Below are 21248 nucleotides of genomic sequence, written 5' to 3'. Positions count from 1 at the left end.
TAAAAAGAGCCTCTCAGAGTGGCAGTGTCTCTCAGAAGTCAAGATGGGCAGAAGATCACCAATTCCCCCAATGCTGCGGCCAAAAATAGTGGAGCAATATCAGAAAGGAGTTTCTCAGAGAAAAATTGCAAAGAGTTTGAAGTTATCATCATCTACAGTGCATAATATCATCCAGAGATTCAGAGAATCTGGAACAATCTCTGTGCGTAAGGGTCAAGGCCGGAAAACCATACTGGATGCCCGTGATCTTCGGGCCCTTAGACGGCACTGCATCACATACAGGAATGCTACTGTAATGGAAATCACAACATGGGATCAGGAATACTTCCAGAAAACATTGTCGGTGAACACAATCCACCGTGCCATTCGCCGTTGCCGGCTAAAACTCTATAGGTCAAAGAAGAAGCCATATCTAAACATGATCCAGAAGCGCAGGCGTTTTCTCTGGGCCAAGGCTCATTTAAAATGGACTGTGGCAAAGTGGAAAACTGTTCTGTGGTCAGACGAATTAAAATTTGAAGTTCTTTTTTGGAAAACTGGGATGCCATGTCATCCGGACTAAAGAGGACAAGGACAGCCCAAGTTGTTATCAGCGCTCAGTTCAGAAGCCTGCATCTCTGATGGTATGGGGTTGCATGAGTGTGTGTGGCATGGGCAGATCACACATCTGGAAAGGCACCATCAATGCTGAAAGGTATATCCAAATTCTAGAACAACACATGCTCCCATCCAGACGTCGACTCTTTCAGGGAAGACCTTGCATTTTCCAACATGACAATGCCTGATCTCATACTGCATCAATTACAACATCATGGCTGTGTAGAAGAAGGATCCGGGTAATGAAATGGCCAGCCTGCAGTCCAGATCTTTCACCCATAGAAAACATTTGGTGCATCATAAAGAGGAAGATGCGACAAAGAAGACCTAAGACAGTTGAGAAACTAGAAAACTGTATTAGACAAGAATGGGACAACATTCCTATTCCTAAACTTGAGCAACTTGTCTCCTCAGTCTCCAGACGTTTGCAGAATGTTATAAAAAGAAGAGGGGATGCCACACAGTGGTAAACATGGCCTTTTCCCAACTTTTTTGAGATGTGTTGATGCCATGAAATTAAAATCAACTTATTTTCCCCTTAAAATTATACATTTTCTCAGTTTAAACTTTTGATATGTCATCTATGTTCTATTCTGAATAAAATATTGAAATTTGAAACTTCCACATCATTGCATTCTGTTTTTATTCACAATTTGTACAGTGTCCCAACTTTTTTGGAATCGGGTTTGTATATATATATAGTGTTTCTTGAGTAAAGAAAAGGCTGTATTTATTCAAACATCAGTTCTTTATCTTGAATAATTGCATTGCAAACAAGCAGAGATGCTCCAATCTGTGTGCGGCACTTCATTCACGATAGAAGTGGGTGGAGTTATGAGGTTTGACTGACAGTTTGGCTATCCAATGGAGTTATGAGGTTTAGTCAAAAGCTCTTTTTAAAACTTTTCATTGGTTAAATATTTCCAAAACCCACAGACAGACGTAAAGGGTGACCAATAGTAAAAATGATGACTTTCTGTGTTGCACATACAGGTTTGCAACAACTCGAGGATGAGTAAATTATGACTATTTTCATTTTTAGGTGAACTATCCCTTTAAAAGCATAACTGAATGTAAAGTTGCTGGTCTCACACCTCTCCATCCTCTCTCCTCTCGTCTGTTTGTTTTGATTCTCTCTGTCGTTTGTGGGAATGATGACGGCGGCGAGCGGACCTGAGCGTGCAGCAGGCATGCGTGTTGCTCGGTCCTGCAAGTGTGTGAATGAATGACGTTTGTTCTGCTGGAGATTGTAGCTCCTCATGAGTGAAACGGAGAAACAAAAGCAGCTTTGAGAGCGAGAGATAAGCCTCCGCCGCAGCCCCCTGGAACGCTTCTGGCCGCCGTGTTGCGGCACGTGGCAAAGACCTTGATATTATCATGTGCGTCAGGTGCTTCTGATACACTTCCTGTTCCACAAAACTTTGTGTGCCTTTGTGTTTTTTCTTTCTTTCTTTTTACTTCTTTCTTTCAGGGACGAGGCCAAGTTGTGAAATTTGGCACGCTTATTAGGGAGTCTCTCAATGTGCCCTGATTACTTCCTACTTTGTTTGTTCATTTGTTTGTGTGATCTGTGTACTTTGAATGTTGACCTGAAAAAGTAGATAGATAGATAGATAGATAGATAGATAGATAGATAGATAGATAGATAGATAGATAGATAGATAGATAGATAGATAGATAGATAGATAGATAGATAGATAGATAGATAGATTCTGTCCATCTTTCTATCCATCCGTCTTTCTGTCCATCTTTCTATCCATCCGTCTTTCTGTGTATCTGTCTGTTCTTCCGTCTTTATGTCTACCTGTCCATCTGTCTGTCAGTCTGTCTGTTCGTCCATCTGTCTATCTATCTATCTATCTATCTATCTATCTATCTATCTATCTATCTATCTATCTATCTATCTATCTATCTATCTATCTATCTATCTATCTATCTGTCTATGTGTCTGTCTGTCTGTCTGTCTGTCTGTCTGTCTATCTATCTATCTATCTATCTATCTATCTATCTGTCTGTCTGTTTGTCTCTGAAATGGTGTGTACTCTTTCATATTGTTTGTCTCTTTGGTTTGTTCATTTCTTTTTTCATTTCTTGTTCTTTCTTTTTTCTCTCTATCTGCCCACTCTCTGTGATTGTCTCCCTATTAAATGGTGTGTAGCCTGTCCTCAGTTTGTTCTTTCTGTTTGCTCTTTTTTTTCTTCATTCATTTTCTATCTAGCCACTTTTCATTGTCGCTTTACTTCTTTCATTTATTCATACTTTCCTTTTCCTTCTTGTTTGTTTCTTTTTTGTTAGTTTTTGTTCTTTCTTTTGTTCTCGATTTCTTTTAAATCCTTCTGCTTTACTGCTTTCATTTATGATTTTTCACTTCCACCATCCTACTCTCTCTCTCTCTATCTCCATTCCTCCTCCTGCTGTCCTTCTACAGTCTTTTTGTTTTGTTTTTTCTTTTTTGAAACACAAAGAACATATTGTATCTGCCACCCTTAAACGGACTCATTCATCTTGGCTGAAGGGCGTTGCTGTGAATCTGAGCACACTCGCTCAGGTCACTAAAACTCACATTCATCACTTCACACGAGTCACTTCAGTTCTCCAGATCACTGCTGTGCTCAGATCCAACACACCTCAACCTGCTGCCTGATCAATGTGTGCAAAATCTCCAAATTTTACATTCTCAAAAGCACAAATTCCACCATGTTGCCAAACTGTTTGGTTGCTAAAGTGTCCTGGGTGGTTGCTAGGGCATTCTGGCTGTTGCTAGGGTGTTTTGCATGGTTGCTAGGGTGCACAAACGCTGCAGGACACACACACTGAACTTTACTACATAGTGTTACAGGTTTGTTCAGATTGTTTGAGCATTTTCAATTCTGAAAAAGTTTATAACCTTGAGCTCAGAAAAAGTTTGACACAAGACTGCCAGTGCGGTAAGACATGAACATGTTTATCTGCCAGTATGGGGGCTGTGGTGGGCTGTGGCCGTCCTGGTGCGTGAAGACATGTGATATGAGGACAGCTGTCATGAAGCACATGCAGGGACCCCAGAATACACGACTGACATCACGAAACACCCCAGCATTCATTTGCCCTTTGTGGAGTGATTCATTGGACACTCATTCATGTGTTTTTCTAAACAATGTGATCAATAGCCAAAAATAAGTCACAAATCTAATGGGCAACAGGGTTGTGCATCATTCAGAGTTTGATGAAGAATGCCTTTCAAATTGCAACTGAGGTAGGAAACAGGATGTGGAATTCAAAATATCACTGTAATTTTTAAGACAAACTTTGAATAGATGGATGGATGAATGGATGGATAGATGGGCGGACGGACGATGGATGGATGGATGAACGGACAAATGATAAATGGATGGATGGATGGGCAGACGGACAAACAGATGATGGATTGATGGATGGATGGACGGACAGACAGACAATGGATGTATGGATGGATGGATGGATGGATGGATGTATGGATGGATGGATGGATGGACGGACGGACAGACAATGGATGGATGGATGGATGGATGGATGGGTGGATGGATGGATGGATGGACGGTTAATTAATAGATGATGGATGGATGGGCAGATGGACAAACAGATGATGGATGGGTGGATGGATGGATGGATGGACGGTTAATTGATAGATGATGGATGGATGGATGGATGGATGGATGGATGGATGGATGGATGGATGGATGGATGGATGGATGGATGGATGGATGGATGGATGGATGGATGGATGGATGGACAATTGATGGAAGATTGGATAGATGGATTGACGGACAGATGGATGGATGGATGGATGGATGGATGGATGGATGGATGGATGGACGGTTGATTGATAGAGGGCGGGTGGTTGGACGGACGTACGGACAATGGAGGGATGGATGGGCAGACGGACAAACAGATGATGGATGGATGGATGGACGGACGGTTGATTGATGGATAGATGGATTGGTGGACAGATGATAGATGGATAGATAGACAGACGGATGGATGGATGGACGGACAATTGATGGAAGATTGGATAGATGGATTGACCGATAGATGGATTGACCGACAGATGGATCGGATGGATGGATGGATGGATTTATGGATGGACAAACAGATGGATGGATGGATGGATGGATGGATGGATGGATGGATGGATGGATGGATTTATGGATGGACAAACAGATGGATGGATGGATGGATGGATGGATGGATGGATGGATGGATGGACAAACAGATGGATGGATGGATGGATGGATGGATGGATGGACAGACAAACAGATGGATGGATGGATGGACAGTTAATTGATAGATGATGGATGGATGGGTGGATGGAAGGATGGGCGAATGGACAGACAGATGATAAATGGATGGATGGATGGACGGTTAATTGATAGATGATGGATGGATGGATTGGTGGACAGATGATAGATGGATAGATAAACAGACGGATGGATGGATGGACAGATGGATGGATGGACAAACAGATGGATGCATGGACAGATGATGGATGGAGGGATGATAGATGGATATTCTGCCTCACAATAAACACCAAACATCTCTAAAACACAGTTTCTTCAGCCATTTTTGCAATCTAAAGCTCTGGCTTCAATCCAGGCCTCAATCGGACATGTGAAGACGCGGCGGAGACGCTGTGAGACGGTGTGTAGTCAGCCGATTCAAAACAAGCTGACGCTTCATCAACGGCTGCTCATCCACACCAGCTGAAGTACGAACTGCTGCTCGGATCCCAGAGCTCTTATCGGCACAATGAATGAACGGAGCGTGCTGTTTTCCACAGAGCTCATAAAGATAAAATTCTTCTTTTTGGCGAGATGATTATTGACTTAACCATGATAGATAGTCAACTCAAAGGAAGCAAAGTCTGTCTGGTGTTTTGCATCTAATCTTCTGGAGGAAAAGATCCAGTTGGCAAACTATTTACTACTATTTAGTGGTGCAAAACTCGAGTAGGTGTGTTATTTCTTTATTTTCTAAACATTCTTAAAACAAGACATCGCAAGATATTAACAAGACTTTAAATGTTGCTTGCTTTACAAGTAAATTCATCTTGTTTTAAGGATTTGTAGATATCATAATTGCTACATTTGTTTAAGAAAGGATTTGTTTGCAGTGATTAACCAGCTTTAAAATGTCATTTTTGCAGGAGAAACTGGAATGTTTTATTAGAAAAGGGAACAAACAAACACCTTTGTGGTTCAGTCTGGCTCTCATTGCTGGTGATTTGGACGTAAAACATCAAACCCACACCCTGTTCTCAGAGCAGTTTATTAAACACTAAAGTTTGCGAGCTGAATTTGCAGTCCAAGCACAATTTTTGTGGCTGTTTTCGGGTTGTTTTTCCAGGGGTCTCCGTGGGTCAGCGTGCTCCGGCTCCACAGACCAGAGGAATTCCTAATCTGAGCGGAGCGCGTCGCTGGGGAATGCAGATAATGCTGTAGATTATCAATGACATGTTTATGGTTCAGATTTATATTTCCCCTCTAACAGGCAGTCAATGTTCCTTCTCTTTATGAAAATATATTTATGTCGACTCGCTGTGAAAAAGCGTACTGTTGAGCTCGGACCTTCTCATGGCTTGTGTTGGCGTTTCATGTTACTGACGCAGCCTGTGTGTGTGTGTGTGATGGTTAATGCCAAGCAAGGGCTCATAAACTGGGTATTTTAAGTAGTATATCTGAATAAGTGACCCATTCTGAAAGAAAAACACTTATGCATGAGAGGTTGTTTCTGACCATTTCTGCTAATGTCCCATTGAATCATATTGTTTGATTTTAATTCTTTTGATTTGAAGTTAAGACCACGAGATTCAGTTGTGTCAAGGTTCAAAACTGACTTTTTTATGCCTTTTAATGCAGTACTTGCTTTTAGTGTTCAAAAGTAATGTCTTGTTAAAATAATCTGTGGACACAATGAAGAGCTTTTAGCCTGATTTTCAGACTCTAAGGGTTAAACAGTCTGTCGTAACCTGAGGTTAAGTGCCTCGCTGGTGCACAATGGTGATTGTTCATGGATTAACCCCTTGCATGGATTGAACCTTCAACCTTTTAGTTAGTAGCCCAGAATTGGGACAACACAACCATGCCAAGCTAAATCTAAACCCTGAAATGAACTAGAAAAACAGCTTTATTTCTCAGCTGAGGACACGTCTATACATTTGAAAATGCATCTTTTTCTCTATGTTTTGGTCTTAAGTTCACACTGCAAAAAAATTGATTTTTGAAGGTATTCTTGCAAGTGGATAAATCTAAAAATGGCATTTTCACATTTGAATTTGAAAACGCTGACGCTTGTTGTATAGTCATGTGATTCATGTTGTACTGATAGATGTCTTTGTTTATACCGGTGTGTGTCTGCTACGTGCTATTCACTTTCACAGTGTTTCTGAAGATAAATGTTATCTTATCTTCATATTGCATTCCTGCAAAGATGATAGAAAATTTAATTGCTATCCGGCGACAAAACATGAGGGCAATTGTGTTTTAGACCAAACATGCCATGGCGATTGAGTGTGACCTGGATGAATCTGTAAGTGGAGTGATAATTTGCTAATAAAATGATTGTGCAAAGATGTATTAAGTTCCCTATTAATTTGGTTTAATTCATTTATTTTATTTAGATGTTAACTTGAAAGTGGACAAAACTTGTTAAAGGTGCAGTAAGTGATTTCTGAGAAACGCCGTTGAAAGTGGATTGGACCGAGCAGCACAACACACTTGTAGCCAATCAACTGTAGGGGGCGTGTCCACTCATGATGGGGAGGAGAGAGAGTGAGCCAATCAGCAGTAGGGGGCGTGTCCACGCATGATGGGGAGGAGAGAGAGTGAGCCAATCAACAGTAGGGGGTTGTGTCCACCCATGATGGGGAGGAGAGTTAACCAATCAGCAGTAGGGGGCGTGTCCACGCATGATGATGAGGAAAGAGAGTTAGCCAATCAGCAGTAGGGGCGTGTCCATCCATGATGGGGAGGAGAGAGAGTTAACCAATCAACAGTAGGGGGCGTGTCCACTCGTGATGGGGGAGGAGAGAAAGTGGGCCAATCAGCAGTAGGGGCGTGTACACTCGTGATGGGGAGGAGAGAGAGTGAGCCAATCAACAGTAGGGGCGTGTCCACTCGTGATGGGGAGGAGAGAGAGTGAGCCAATCAACAGTAGGGGCGTGTCCACGCATGATGGGGTGGAGAGAGAGTTAACCAATCAACAGTAGGGGGCGTGTCCACGCATGATGGGGTGGAGAGAGAGTTAACCAATCAACAGTAGGGGGTGTGTCGACCCATGATGGGGAGGAGAGTTAACCAATCAGCAGTAGGGGGCGTGTCCATGCATGATGGTGAGGAAAGAGAGTTAGCCAATCAACAGGCGGGGGCGTGTCCACTCATGATGGGGAGGAGAGGTTAACCAATCAGCAGTAGGGGGCGTGTCCACGCATGATGGTGAGGAAAGAGAGTTAGCCAATCAACTGTAGGGGGTGTGTCCACTCATGATGGGGAGGAGAGTTAACCAATCAGCAGTAGGGGGCGTGTCCACGCATGATGGTGAGGAAAGAGAGTTAGCCAATCAACTGTAGGGGGCGTGTCCACTCATGATGGGGAGGAGAGAGAGTGAGCCAATCAGCAGTAGGGGCATTTCCAGTCATGATGGGGATGAGAGAAAGTGGGCCAATCAGCAGTAGGGGGCGTGTCCACTCGTGATGGGGGAGGAGAGAAAGTGGGCCAATCAGCAGTAGGGGGCGTGTCCACGCATGATGGGGAGGAGAGAGAGTTAAGCAATCAACAGTAGGGGGCGTGTCCACGCATGATGGTGAGGAAAGAGAGTTAGCCAATCAGCAGTAGGGGGCGTGTCCATGCATGATGGTGAGGAGAGAGGGTTAAGCAATCAACAGTAGGGGGTGTGTTCACTCATGATGGGGAGGAAAGAAAGTTAACCAATCAGCAGTAGGGGGCGTGTCCATGCATGATGGTGAGGAGAGAGAGTTAAGCAATCAACAGTAGGGGGTGTGTTCACTCATGATGGGGAGGAAAGAAAGTTAACCAATCAGCAGTAGGGGGCGTGTCCATGCATGATTGTGAGGAAAGAGAGTTAGCCAATCAACTGTAGGGGGCGTGTCCACATGATAGGGAGGAGAGAATAAGCCAATCAACAGTAGGGGGCGTATCCACTTATGATGGGGAGGAGAGAATGAGCCAATCAACTGTAGGGGGCGTGTCCACTCATGATGGGGAGGAGAGAGAGTTAACCAATCAGCAGTAGGGGCCGTGTCCACTCATTACATTTTACGCATGCATAGCGATTGTAGCGTTTTCCGATGTTTTAGTGTGGATGAGAAACTTTTAAGAAAATGCTAGTGTGAATGGAGAGCGTTTTGTATCTGAATTAATATCTGTCTGTGTTTTGTAGGTGCTTCAGATGGACGTGAAGGTGGAGAACATCCTGAAGATCCTAATGGAGCATTTCCAGCCCAAACAAGAGCTGCTGCAGAAACCCAACCAGTACAGCTCCCGCGTCACCGTCATGAAGCGGCTGGGCGTCAGCATGGACGAGAGCCAATGACACGCTCGCATAGAGAACTAACGCTGTGCATCGTGGGAAACGGGGTCCGAGAGGAAGAACTTGGTGTTTCCTGTTTCTGACTATAAACTGAACATCATCTGAGTTGCCAAGTGGGCAAAGTAGTTTTATGGGGATCCTCAGAATCTCCTAATCCAATGCATTATTTGATTGGTTTTATGGTCAGCGCTCTCACCAAGGGTGTCGTTCTGACCTGTTTAGGTCAAGCAGGAATGGTTCTCGTGAACAAAACAAAGGTTGAAATCTTAAATAACATTTCCAAACTAAGACCGTGAACGTGCTTCGGGAATGAAAGCTGCCGTTGATGTATGGCTGTGGTAGGGCTTATCAAAATAGCAAAACACCCATGATAGATTCTAATGAAGTTTAATAGCGCACTGAGAAAGGAGCTATTCACGGCTGTTGATGTTGAGAGGAGAGCCAAGATTCCCAACAGCGGATCAGTCAGAACTCAAACCATGCCATAATAGCGGTTTGTTCCCCTTGAAGCACCTTTTAGATGCGTTTGTTTGATCGAATTATTATTTTTCTCATCCAAGATAATTAAACGTTGAAAGGCGAGGTGAGTTGACGGAAAATGCAATTAATGAGATGAAAAACACGTTTCACTGTTTTTTTTCCAGTAACCGCAAAGTCGTATTGAGGAAAATACCTTCATCCTGGATTTTTTTCTCCAGGCATGTTCATCTGTTGGCCATTTGCCTTTCACAGAATTAACACTGATTTTTTTTTCTTTTCATAAAGCAAAAAGCCACAATATGACAGTGATGTAAGCGTTCTTATGTCTAAAAGCATGGTAAAATCACTGTATTTGACAGCTGCAAGTGGTTTATTGCTTTTATGAAACAGCAATATGAAAATATGCTCAATAAATAGTTTAAACATTAATTGATTATAATAATAAGTGGAATGAAAATTATTACATTTAAAAATCATTAAAAAAATGATACATAATAAAAGTTTGATGGTCGGTAAGGTTTTTTAATGGCTGAAGGCTGAATAAAAATTACAGTGTAAACAGTAAAATTGTGAAATATTTTTACAATTTAAAAGAACTGATTTCTGTTTGAATATATTGTAAAATATAATTTATTACATTGATCAAAGCTGAATTTTCAGCATCATTTTCAATGCATGATCCTTCAGAAATCATTCTAATATGCCGATTTTCTTATTAACATTTCTTATTATTAACAAACTGAAAACAGCTTCACATTTTTTTCATCATTGTTTGATTAATAGAAAGCATTTATTTGAGTCTTTTGTAACATTATATGTCACTTTTGATCAATTTAATGTCCTCTTACAAAATAAAAATATTAAGTTATATTTAAAAAAACTCTTACTGACCCCAAATTTTCAACATCAACATAATACATTTAATATTTTATATATTATAAAAAACATTTTACATATTAAATGCTATCATTATTAATTTTTAACAATAATAAATACAAAATAGCACAATATGCAGTCACAGGTGTCTGTTTATTGGTATTTCGTATTTTTTAAATATATTTGAACCATTACCCTTTATTGTTCTGCACAACGGGAGCTGAAAAACCTGAAGAAGAGGGAATTTTCTGGCTTGTTTTATGACATGGCCTGCTGCTGACATGACTCTGTACAGTTTTATAAAACAAAAAGCATTGTAAATATTGTAGTAATGCCTTATATTTATATCCATGTAGTGCTGAAGGTTTGGATTCATGTTCTGATGGAATGATAAACTGTGGTGTAAATAAAACATGGGTTTAATTATGTATCATGTTGCGTTTTGACGTGCATGCATTGCATGTGAGAGTACCTGTCACGCTTTGAGTCACACATCATGTGTGAATGATTAAAGTTTGGAGCCTCAAACGTGGTCAAACGAGCTGGAGAAATTGAAAATGACATGTTTCCTTCGGCTTATTTCTCTTTAGCAAACCACGCTTTCTGCGCACCTACATTCAAGTCTTGAATTTCTACTCGGTTAAAGCCTGAAATATGCGACTGAGAGCTGAATATGGGTCATGTTTTGAGGCTCTGAAGATCCATACGCCTGCTTTTGTCTCGTTGCCGCTGTTTTAGCTCACTGCCGGGACCTTGAAAGAGAAGTGGAGTCGTCTACAGGCCCAGCTGTGTACAAGAGAGACACTGTCGGCCTTTCATGTACACAGTCTCTGTGCTTTCAAAAGGTTGTTTGATGTCGGAGCGCTCGATCATCCACTATCCTCGGAGATCGGCCTCTTGGAAAAGCATTAGGGATGCAAACTCACATCTGTGACTGCGAGGTTCACTGCTCCTGTGACGTACCAGAGCAGATCCTCACGAAGCACATGGACTCAGGTGATGATTGATTCTCTTTAATGCCGTTTCTCACTTCGGTTCTGCTTGCTTAAAATCTTTCAAGGCTGAAAACATACTCATATTTCCTTCTTTATCCCTCAACCCTGTGAAGCCTGACATATGAAACGAGTCTGAAAAATCAGTCTATTAAATATTTAGACCAAATACTTTGATATTTCAGGCTTTTATGACACTCATAGTCTGATATAGTCAGAATATGGTCAAACTCGAGGACGAAAAAATGGGTCAATTTTATTCATATATACACTGTAAAAAAAATTCCAGTAAAATTTACGGTAAAAAAACGGCAGCTGTGGTTGCCAGAACTTTACCGTAAAAAATACAGTAGCAACGTAAAAAAAAAAATCTGTAAAATTTACGGTAAAATAGCGTATTTCATTAACTTATATAATGTTAATTTACCAACCTAATGAAGTACTAATATCTGGTGCACACAGTGTCATTCACACACACACTAAACACCATCATGGTAACATGCATGACATTTTAAAAATGTAATAAACATTAATTTAACAACATTAGATGTAACATAAAACCCTGATGTACATAACTGATTAGAAAAAAATGAGAAAAACTAAGAAGAAACAGAGTTATTTCAATGAAAATATATCAAATGTGAAGTGTCATGCAGGGAATTGTGGGAATGTTAATTTACGTTTTTTCACTGTAAATTTTACAATGAATTGTTATTTTTCACTTCCAAAAACTGTGAATTTAATGGTATTTTACCGTAAAATTACATTAAATGTACCGTTAGATCTATTACAGTTATTCACTGTATATAGTACGGAAACTTTCTGTAAACCAATTCATAGTTTTTCACCGCAGCATTTTTACAGTCTTTTACTGTTAAAATCGCGGTCATTTTTTACAGTGTATATACAGACAAAGATGGAACGAGTCGTCCCGTAATGTGCCTATAGATAGGTGAAACTCCGCCTCCGCAGAAGAAATCAACGCCTACTTCTTCATTGCATCGTTAGCCCCGCCCACTGCCGTGTTAGTGAGAGAAGAGCGATACAGGACTAAAATAACATTACCTTTCAAAGGATCCTAATGCAGGAATATGGTTATTTTCAGCAATGTGAATGTCTCAGTTGAGATTTATTTATTTGTATTCGGTACATTTCACATTTCGACGCAAACGGACTTTTACGATATGAACTCGACAGTAATGCAACAACATGTCAGTAACTGTGTTCATTCTGATGCCTGATCTGATATTAATGATTCATGTACAGTCACATGATCTTTGTCTGTGTGTCAGTAAATCAATCCAGTGACTAAACGCTCAACTTCACGTTGTTTCTCTTAGTAGGATGAAAATATTCTGTTACTTAAATGGTGATTAATACTATATAGAGAACGCTCCCTTTACAATCGCTGGAGCTGTCAATCAAACAGCGCGAGTTTATCAGTGACTGAGTTCTGGATTTGCGGCAAAACTCCCGTTTTATTCAACGATTCTCTTAATTACAAGGCGTTTGCACTGTTAGTTATGATGAAAGCATTCGTTAGTGTGCAGAAATTAAGTTTCAATGACGAGATCACTGCTTTCATGCGCTCAACAACATCGACTACAATGTTCATCACTGCAACCTTTCATGCCACGATCTAAATATAATGCCATAGATCAATGTAATGCTATAATCAACACTTTCACGATTAGTTAACCTTGAAAGCTGTAATAGTAAAAATGTGCTATAAGTTTTCGAGAGAGTAATACTTAGCTATTTCATATGCAAAGATGTCAGGCCCCTTAAAATAGAGCATTCAAATAATCAGGGTAGCAAAAATGCCTTTTATTTCTAAATGATGACAATTTTTGATGTAAGAAGCATACTAACATTATAAGTGCACTCTAGTAAACATTATAAAACAACGCGGTTCATGACCCCTTTAAAGCTTCTTTGGTCAACCAAATCCTCTAAAGCCAATTTGGTCAAACTAGCATCATCATCTAAGTTTTAGAAGCTAGACCAGGTCTGGTTTTCCAGGTTTTCCAGGCTGATTGCTAAAACAGAAGTTGGCTGTAAATGCTAGCCAAATATCCAGCCACCTCCTCCATAATGGGGCCTGTTTGACCCGATGACAAGCCCGAGCCGTGTGCCCATTACTGGGGGGCCACCTGTGGCCCCGTGGAGGAGCAGTGGTGCCCTATGAAAGCAGATATTGGTATGAACAGGTGTGAGGCGGGGGACGCGGGCAGCTGCGCCTCTTGTATTCTAGAAATAGCTGAGGAGAAAACAGTTGCACCGGCGGCTGTTGTTGTGTTCGACGGAGGGGCAACCGTCCACCCTCATGCCTGCCGCTGTCTGGGAGCGCTGGGACGGATCCAGGCCTGATATGTCTCTTTCTTGCATGATTGGATCATTATTGCAGTAATCATTATGTTTCTAGCATGTTATGGCAACAGTTCTTCTAACCATAATTGATGGAGTATGTATCTTTTCATTTCTTAAAGGGTTAGTTCATCTAAAAAATGAAAATTATGTCATTAATTACTCACCCTCACGTCTGAAATGTAATTTTTATGCACATTTTTGGTATATTGCATAAAATATGATGGATGGAAACAAAGATGCAAATAAATAGGCTTAAATATGCTCATTTGAGGTTGAGAAATGTTTTATTTGGTAAAAACTAATTCTCGATATGCGTCAAAAAGTCATGTGACTTATACTGGCTACTATCATTACCCTCCCCAAGAAAAGTCAATTACAGCCATTTATTGCATTTGATTTTTTTATTTGTATTATAATTACAAATTCCATTTACATTTCTATTATCACTTTTTTTTCTGTGCATATTAAAGTTTGCATATGTTTTTCTGCATTAGTAATGTGGCCTAAAATACCGTCGCAGCGGCGACTAGCCAAATTCACTTCCAAGCGACTGTCGGTCTGTGATCGTGCCCGTCCTCATGCCAGCCTGCTGTACAGCTGCGGGAATGTGAATCGAAACACATCATGTTGTTATTGAGCAAACGTCTGGACTCGAGTGTGTGGTGAACTGGGTCGCATTGCTGTGGACTTTTCGTCCAGACGCGAGGAGGATTCCAGGCCTCTGCGCTGGAAACACTTCAGTGGTGCGGCCCGGCTCGGTTTGGCCATCCTGAGGAGAATGAGAGAAACGAGGGTAGACAGCTGCTGTCGACTGTACCAGCACACGAGTACAGGCCACGTCATGCTCCTGGACGACTGGACACACACACACACACACACACACACACAAACCTGAACGTGCATCATGTCGCAGCTGCTGCTTAAAGCTCTTTAAATCTTGATGAGAAGGTCGATCATCATCCTTTGAAGGACATGACAAAAGTCCTAAACACATCACAGATCAGAGCTGCTGAGATCAAATATGCTATTCATGACTTTTTTATTGTGGAAAGGCATGGGTATATACATATTAGACATGTGCCGATATTCGGTAATGCGATATATCATGATAATGAATATGCACTATATTGTTATCATGGGCGCTTCAAAATACCGTAAATAATAATTTATTAAAATTGTTATAATGCATTAATACGGAAGAGGATTAGGGCCAAGCAATAATCAAAAAATAAAACCATCTCGAGATTAAAGTTGTTATATTTCGAGAAAAAACTCGTTACATTTCGAGAAAAAAGTCGAGATAAAATGTTGAGAACAAATTCATTAAATTATGAGAAAAATGTCGTTAAATTTAGAGAAAAAAGTCGAGATAAAATCTTGAGAATAAACTCATTAAATTATGAGAAAAAAGTCGTTAAATTACGAATTTGTTCTTATAATTTAACGACTTTTTTCTCGTAATTTAATGAGTTTATTTTCAACATTTTATCTCAAATTTTTTCTCGTAATTTATTGACTTTATTCTCATAATTTAATGACTTTATTCTCAACATTTTATCTCGACTTTTTTCTCGAAATTTAATGACATTTTTCTCGTAATTTAATGTTTATTCTCAACATTTTATTTAGACTTTTTTCTTGAAATTTAACAACTTCAATCCCGAGATGGTTTTATTTTTTTATTATTGCTTGGCCCTAATCCTCTTCCGTACATTAAGAATACTTTCCCCATCAACCATATAAAATGCACAACATGCATGATAGGGACACGCGCACTCATGTAAACAAGCCCAACTTGCATGAGAAGCATGCAAGCGTTCACTCTCTGACAGCAGAGGGCGCTGATGGAACAGCAGAAATGCAGCGGTTACCCCGGAAACCCGCCAACAAAGCAACTGCGCTAGTGAAGTTTTTAAAATGCTTCAAACAGCCATTCATTTTTTTTTTTTTTTTTTTTTTTTTTTGTAATATCAATGTTGTTCATCTTAGCACCAAATTCTTAATACTTAAAGACTTAACACAGGCTATTTATTTTCAAACTTAAACACTTTTATATTTTAATCTGGACTACAACATGCCCTAATGATTAGAAATGTTCTGATTATTTGTTATTGTTCAGTAAAACTTTGAGACATACTGCTTCATTAGTTAACATGTTAATTCATTATTACCAAACTGACAATGAAAAATACTTTAAAGCATTAATTATTCTTAGTTAATATTAATTTCTTATTTACTGTTTAAAAACATTACTAAAATCAAAAGAACTTATTTAATGGACCTGAGATAAAACTAACAATGATCAGTTGTATTTAACATTAACAAATAACACTTTCTGTAACAAATGCTCAATCTTGCTCAATCTTAATTAATGCATTAAATAATGAGACCTTATTGTAAAGTGTTGCCTGTTGTTCTTTATAGCCGAATTCTTTTGCACTTTAATCTGTTTGAAAATGTTACTTTATATATTTTTTTGTGTATTGTATTATGGTATTTAAACATTCAGAGTTCTTTTTGCGTTATTACAAAAAGAGTTCTTAAACCTGTTATACTATGACAGCACTTTTTTTTTGCAACTTATTTCAATATCGTGATAATACCGTATACCGTGATAAAAGCTTCAGCAATTAATCGCAACATGAAAATGTGATACCGTCCCATGCTTAATCCCTATATATATATATATATATATATATATATATATATATATATATATATATATATATATATAATATATCTCATTTTTGGAATGTCCAGTGAGAAGTCTTTAAAATGTCATTAAAATGTCATCTGCGCGTAATGATGGTTTTTGACGTGCGCGCGCAGGTATCTGCAGCAGGTCATGTCCAGCGCCCTCAAGCATAGCTGAGCAGATTAGCGCGGGAAGGATAATGAAGTCTGTTCAGAAGCCGCCAGCGTGCCGCACTCAGGCTCCGTGTTTTGGTCTGCATGCTTCAGGAGCGCGAGCTGATAAAAGCCTTTGACTGGCTGCAGGTGGGCCCGTCTAATGAACGCTACAGACGGCCAGAGCTGGCGACAGCTGTGCCGCGTGCCGCTATCTGTAGATATGAAAGCCAAGCCAGACAGGCTCTGTGGGTGTGTGGTGTGATAGATTCTACGATTCTGTCTGTCATGTGCATGTTTAATAAAAATGATTGATGGCGATGACTGATGTAGATATTCGACAATCTAGCTGCCGTGTTGGAGCATAAACAGCTGCCTGCACTTTTTTTTTTTTTTTTTTGCATTTATCTGCACTGCTTTTCTTTTTTTCTAGATAAACATGCACTAGCAAAATGTATGTGCTTTAATAAAACAATAAATATTTCAATTGATAAATCTTACTTTTGATTGGCTCCTAAACAGTATGCAGATTTAAATATATATTCTGTGAGCATACTACCTTATAAGTAATAATTTCGGAGTGGCTAGCAATAGAGGGTATGCATGTGACGTCACCGTCGACCGTTACGACTGCGGTTACACCCACCGAGTGGCACAAAGAGTGAGCGGCAGCATTGTTTTTTAGCGTGAATGCTGCGAAAAACACATCCAAAACAGGAAAGAGCCTTGCGATTGACTATACAAATAGCTTTGACACAAAATCTGAGGTATATTTTTACAGACTGCTGAAAGCTACAGAAAAAAGAAGCAAATGTATCACTGCAATTCACAGAAACAGCTGGACTCCAGGCAGAGAAACATGGATTTGCAGTTATCATTTTGTGTCAAATTGTTGGATTTTGAGGTAAAATCATACCGTATATATTGTTTTGCTATATATTGTGTTGACAACTCATCAATTAAATATTTACCATCTTATATTCTGCATAATTGTGTGATTTTAAATAAACACTGACAAAAACTATACAAGTTTTATGGCTGGACAATATATATATAGCATATATAAGTGATTACTCGGATTTAAATCTACCTATATTGTAGTTATATAAAATATTAGCATGCAGATTTGCTTTATGCATTTCCCCGGTGTCGAAATCAGGCATATATAAATGTCAGGAAACACGATTCATGGCTGCATGTCAATATCCATGGATTAGTTTTCTTTGACATGTCATAAGGAACACTTTCGAGTCCAACCTTTAGTGTAATCGTTTGTTTTACTTGCATTTTCGAAGTTTCCCCTATTAAATCCAGTCATGCAGCAGGTTCTTTTGCCACTCAGTCCGGCTGGCGGTAAAGTGACGTCGATGCATACCCTCTATAGCAAGCTAGCTTTGAAACCATAAGATCCCAAGAGCCTGTCTCCAAAGCCACGCCTCCTCCAGAACACATGAACGCTCACAGCCATCTGAATCTGCAAAGCGCAATGTTGGGGGTAATGCATTACAAGTAAAGCCCAAAGTATACTTCACTTTTTACAAGTATGCGAGGGTCAGCGTACAGTGTGCGTGAACAGAAGAGGATTAGAGGTTAGAAAGTACCCTCATTCGTAAAACTCTAGCATGAAAGAATACAATAATGGGTTGTAACTCGTGGAGAGAGATTGCTCAAAACTGCGAGTCGAATAAAGTATACTTCGCGGGGCTTTGCGTTCGACTCTGCGCGTACACTAGCGTAAACGTAAAAGTATATTCAGGGCTTAATGTAATATACTCGTACTTAATGTACGAGTTACATAATCAGATTACTTTTTTCAAGTAACTAGTAAAGTAATGCATTACTTTTAAATTTACAACAAGTTACTTTTTCAAATAAGTTACGCAAATTACTTTGTTTTCCCATTTATTGACTGACAGGTTTTCTGGCGCCATGTTGAAAGAATTCGGGAGTCCAGAGTTGTTGTGTGCGCATGATGGTTATTCTAGACTAGTTTTAGATTAAATGTGAGCAAACATTTACTCATTTACTTCTGCGTCCTATTCTTCTTTATTCCAGAATGCAGCACAGCTGAAAGGTTTGTTTGAGCTGCGCCCTCTACTGTACAGGCGTGAATTTGCATTTCCTTCAGCCTCATTTCACTTTCGGTGTGAAAGGGCCTTTGCATTTGCCAAAAAATAGAACTTTTTTATTGTTATAAAAACAATCAAACAAACAGCCCAGCCCAGAAGTAACTTAAAAGCAACATAACGCATTACTTTCCATGAAAAGTAACTAACATAATTAGTTACATTTTTAGGGAGTAACGCAATATTGTATTGCATTATTTTTTTAAAAAGTAACTTTCCCCAACACTGGCAAAGCACCATGAGAGACGGCGTTAATTTACCAAATTAATTTTTTTAAATGTTACTAGAACAGAACATTCCGAAAACATTCAAAAGTAGCATGTTTAAAGAATGCTAAAATGGAATGTTTGGAACCTTTGCATTAACCTTGCAGTTAAAAACAATTGACTTTCGAGCAACTTTGAATAACTTAATGGGAACATTAGCAAAATTAGCGCACTCATTGTGGCACGTCGCGTTCATCCCATCCTCAAGAGCGATCCTTTAGGGCCACTGTACATTCTCAATATGACCATTTCTAAATGGCCGTATTTGCTGCTACTCAACAGTCTCTTCACTGCATTACTTCCTCAAAGTGTGACCTGCGAGACTTGAGGACGGCATTCGTGACAGGACCTGCGTCAGTTCTGTAACTGAAATCGGCACGCTACAGTAGAGCCGCTGCATCACTCTGGCCTGAGTCCTTCTCACAACTAGCTGTCTATGTCAGTTACTGGACTTCCAGCCGTCTGAGGTCACACGTAAGTCATTTATTGAGAATTTCATCTAATGACGTGCGTTGTGGTCGCAGGAGGAAACCAAACGGGGAAGCTCAGAGATTTCAATGAACTGCACAAGCCCTTGTTTACAGGAAAGGGTACGAGACCTGTGGTTTCACTGCATTAGTGCATGAATATGAAGCACTTTCAGTCAGGAAATCTAGTTATATGTGTGTGTTTTTCTCTTTGTTAGTCTTTAATCTTGTATAGAAGTTGAAGAATTTGTAGTCTGAATGCTACACGAGATCTAGTGCATCGTATAGGATGTTCTCCAAACTATGAAAACTATTTTCACTCATTGCCAAAGGGCCTGACAGTGGAATGAATGGAGACTAAAGGTTAAAGTTTGGTGTTTCCTGTCCTGAAACAAGTGAAACACAGAGGGCTTTAATAGGAAATCAGATAATATACCTGAGTATTTCCTGTAGTTTGTGTGGACGGTTCTCAAAGCTCGTTCACTCGCGTGAATTCAAGGAAAACGTATTATTTTCACAGGCCTTGGCTATGACGCTTTCCTCAAGTGTTTTCTGACAGGCGTCAAATGCATCTTTCATGCAAATATTTAAATGAGTTCTTTCATTGGGGGAAGGTCAAAGAGAAAATATCTTTAGACAAATTGTTGAAATACTGCCCTGACATGTTTTTTATCCAACTCAAGTGCATCATGCAGGGTTAAATGATGGTTAAAAAGACATTTACAACATACAAGCAGGTATTTTTTAAAGGCAAAAGTAGTTTTTAGGGTTAATTCCATCACTTAAGAAAGAAAATGCTTTGGTAAATCAGTCATGACATATGGTGTTGAAATTATGATATAGTAAGTCATAACTTTGAGGAAAAAAATGTCAAAATTGACGTACTAAGTTATAATCGTTATATAAAAAGTCATAATTGACAAAAAGTCAAACTTTTAATGTCATCATTTTTTTTTATTTTTTTTATCAAAGCATGGTTTTGTTTCTTATGTCGCAAATAAAATGGGCTTCCATAGTTAATCAAGAACATTCTGCATAAAGACTAGTTCTCCTATTGCACATGCAAATGATTATTTATTTATAAGTTGAGCATATTTAAAGTGTATGTGATCTGTTTACGTTTTAATGTTGAATGAGTATTTTTTTGGGCATTTATTTGCAATGAAAAGCAGTTTTTGGTAAATGTTTATGCACTTACAGGATGTTACAGTGTTTATTCTGACATTTGTCTATACTATTTCGACAGAGCGTTACACAAAAATATTGCCAGACTTTTCTGTTGTCATTGTTTTTACTGTATTGAAGAACAGCTCAGAGACTGTATAAAAGTTTCGTAGAAGAAAGAAGGAACTACATGAGGTTGAGTAAATGATGATGAATTTAGTTTTAGGAACCCTTTTAACTTGGAAGTTGTAGTGTGCTTTTTGTCTGATCTGTAACTTACAGATAGTTAGAAGTGTTTGCTTTAGTATAACAAAGACAAACAATGCCTTATTGTGTGATAATTCCCTGTCAACCTTTAAAAAACGTTTAGTTGTTTTGTGTCACACCTTTACACCATTTTTTTGCTTTTCAGCTCATTACGTTTCATAATGATCGACTCCCAAACCACTGAAATTGAAAGGAGAGGAGAACCACAGACGTTTTATTTTCGCTCTTTCTGAC

General features: G+C 39.4%; 1 protein-coding gene across 1 annotated transcript in view; it reads left to right on the top strand.

Moving 5' to 3' along the window:
* kcnq1.2 (potassium voltage-gated channel, KQT-like subfamily, member 1.2) overlaps positions 1 to 10958 on the top strand; it is a 179351-nt gene extending 168393 nt beyond the window's left edge. The window contains exon 19 of the mRNA XM_067380629.1: positions 9010 to 10958. Within this exon, the coding sequence (XP_067236730.1) occupies positions 9010 to 9162 (153 nt within the window). The 3' untranslated portion in view covers positions 9163 to 10958. The remainder of the gene's footprint in view (positions 1 to 9009) is intronic.
* Positions 10959 to 21248: the final 10290 nt, after the last annotated feature.

This window comes from Chanodichthys erythropterus, chromosome 24, assembly GCF_024489055.1.
Source record: "Chanodichthys erythropterus isolate Z2021 chromosome 24, ASM2448905v1, whole genome shotgun sequence".
NCBI lineage: Eukaryota > Metazoa > Chordata > Actinopteri > Cypriniformes > Xenocyprididae > Chanodichthys > Chanodichthys erythropterus.
The sequence above is the reverse complement of the archived record's forward strand: the minus strand, read 5'-3'. Positions and strand labels throughout refer to the sequence as shown.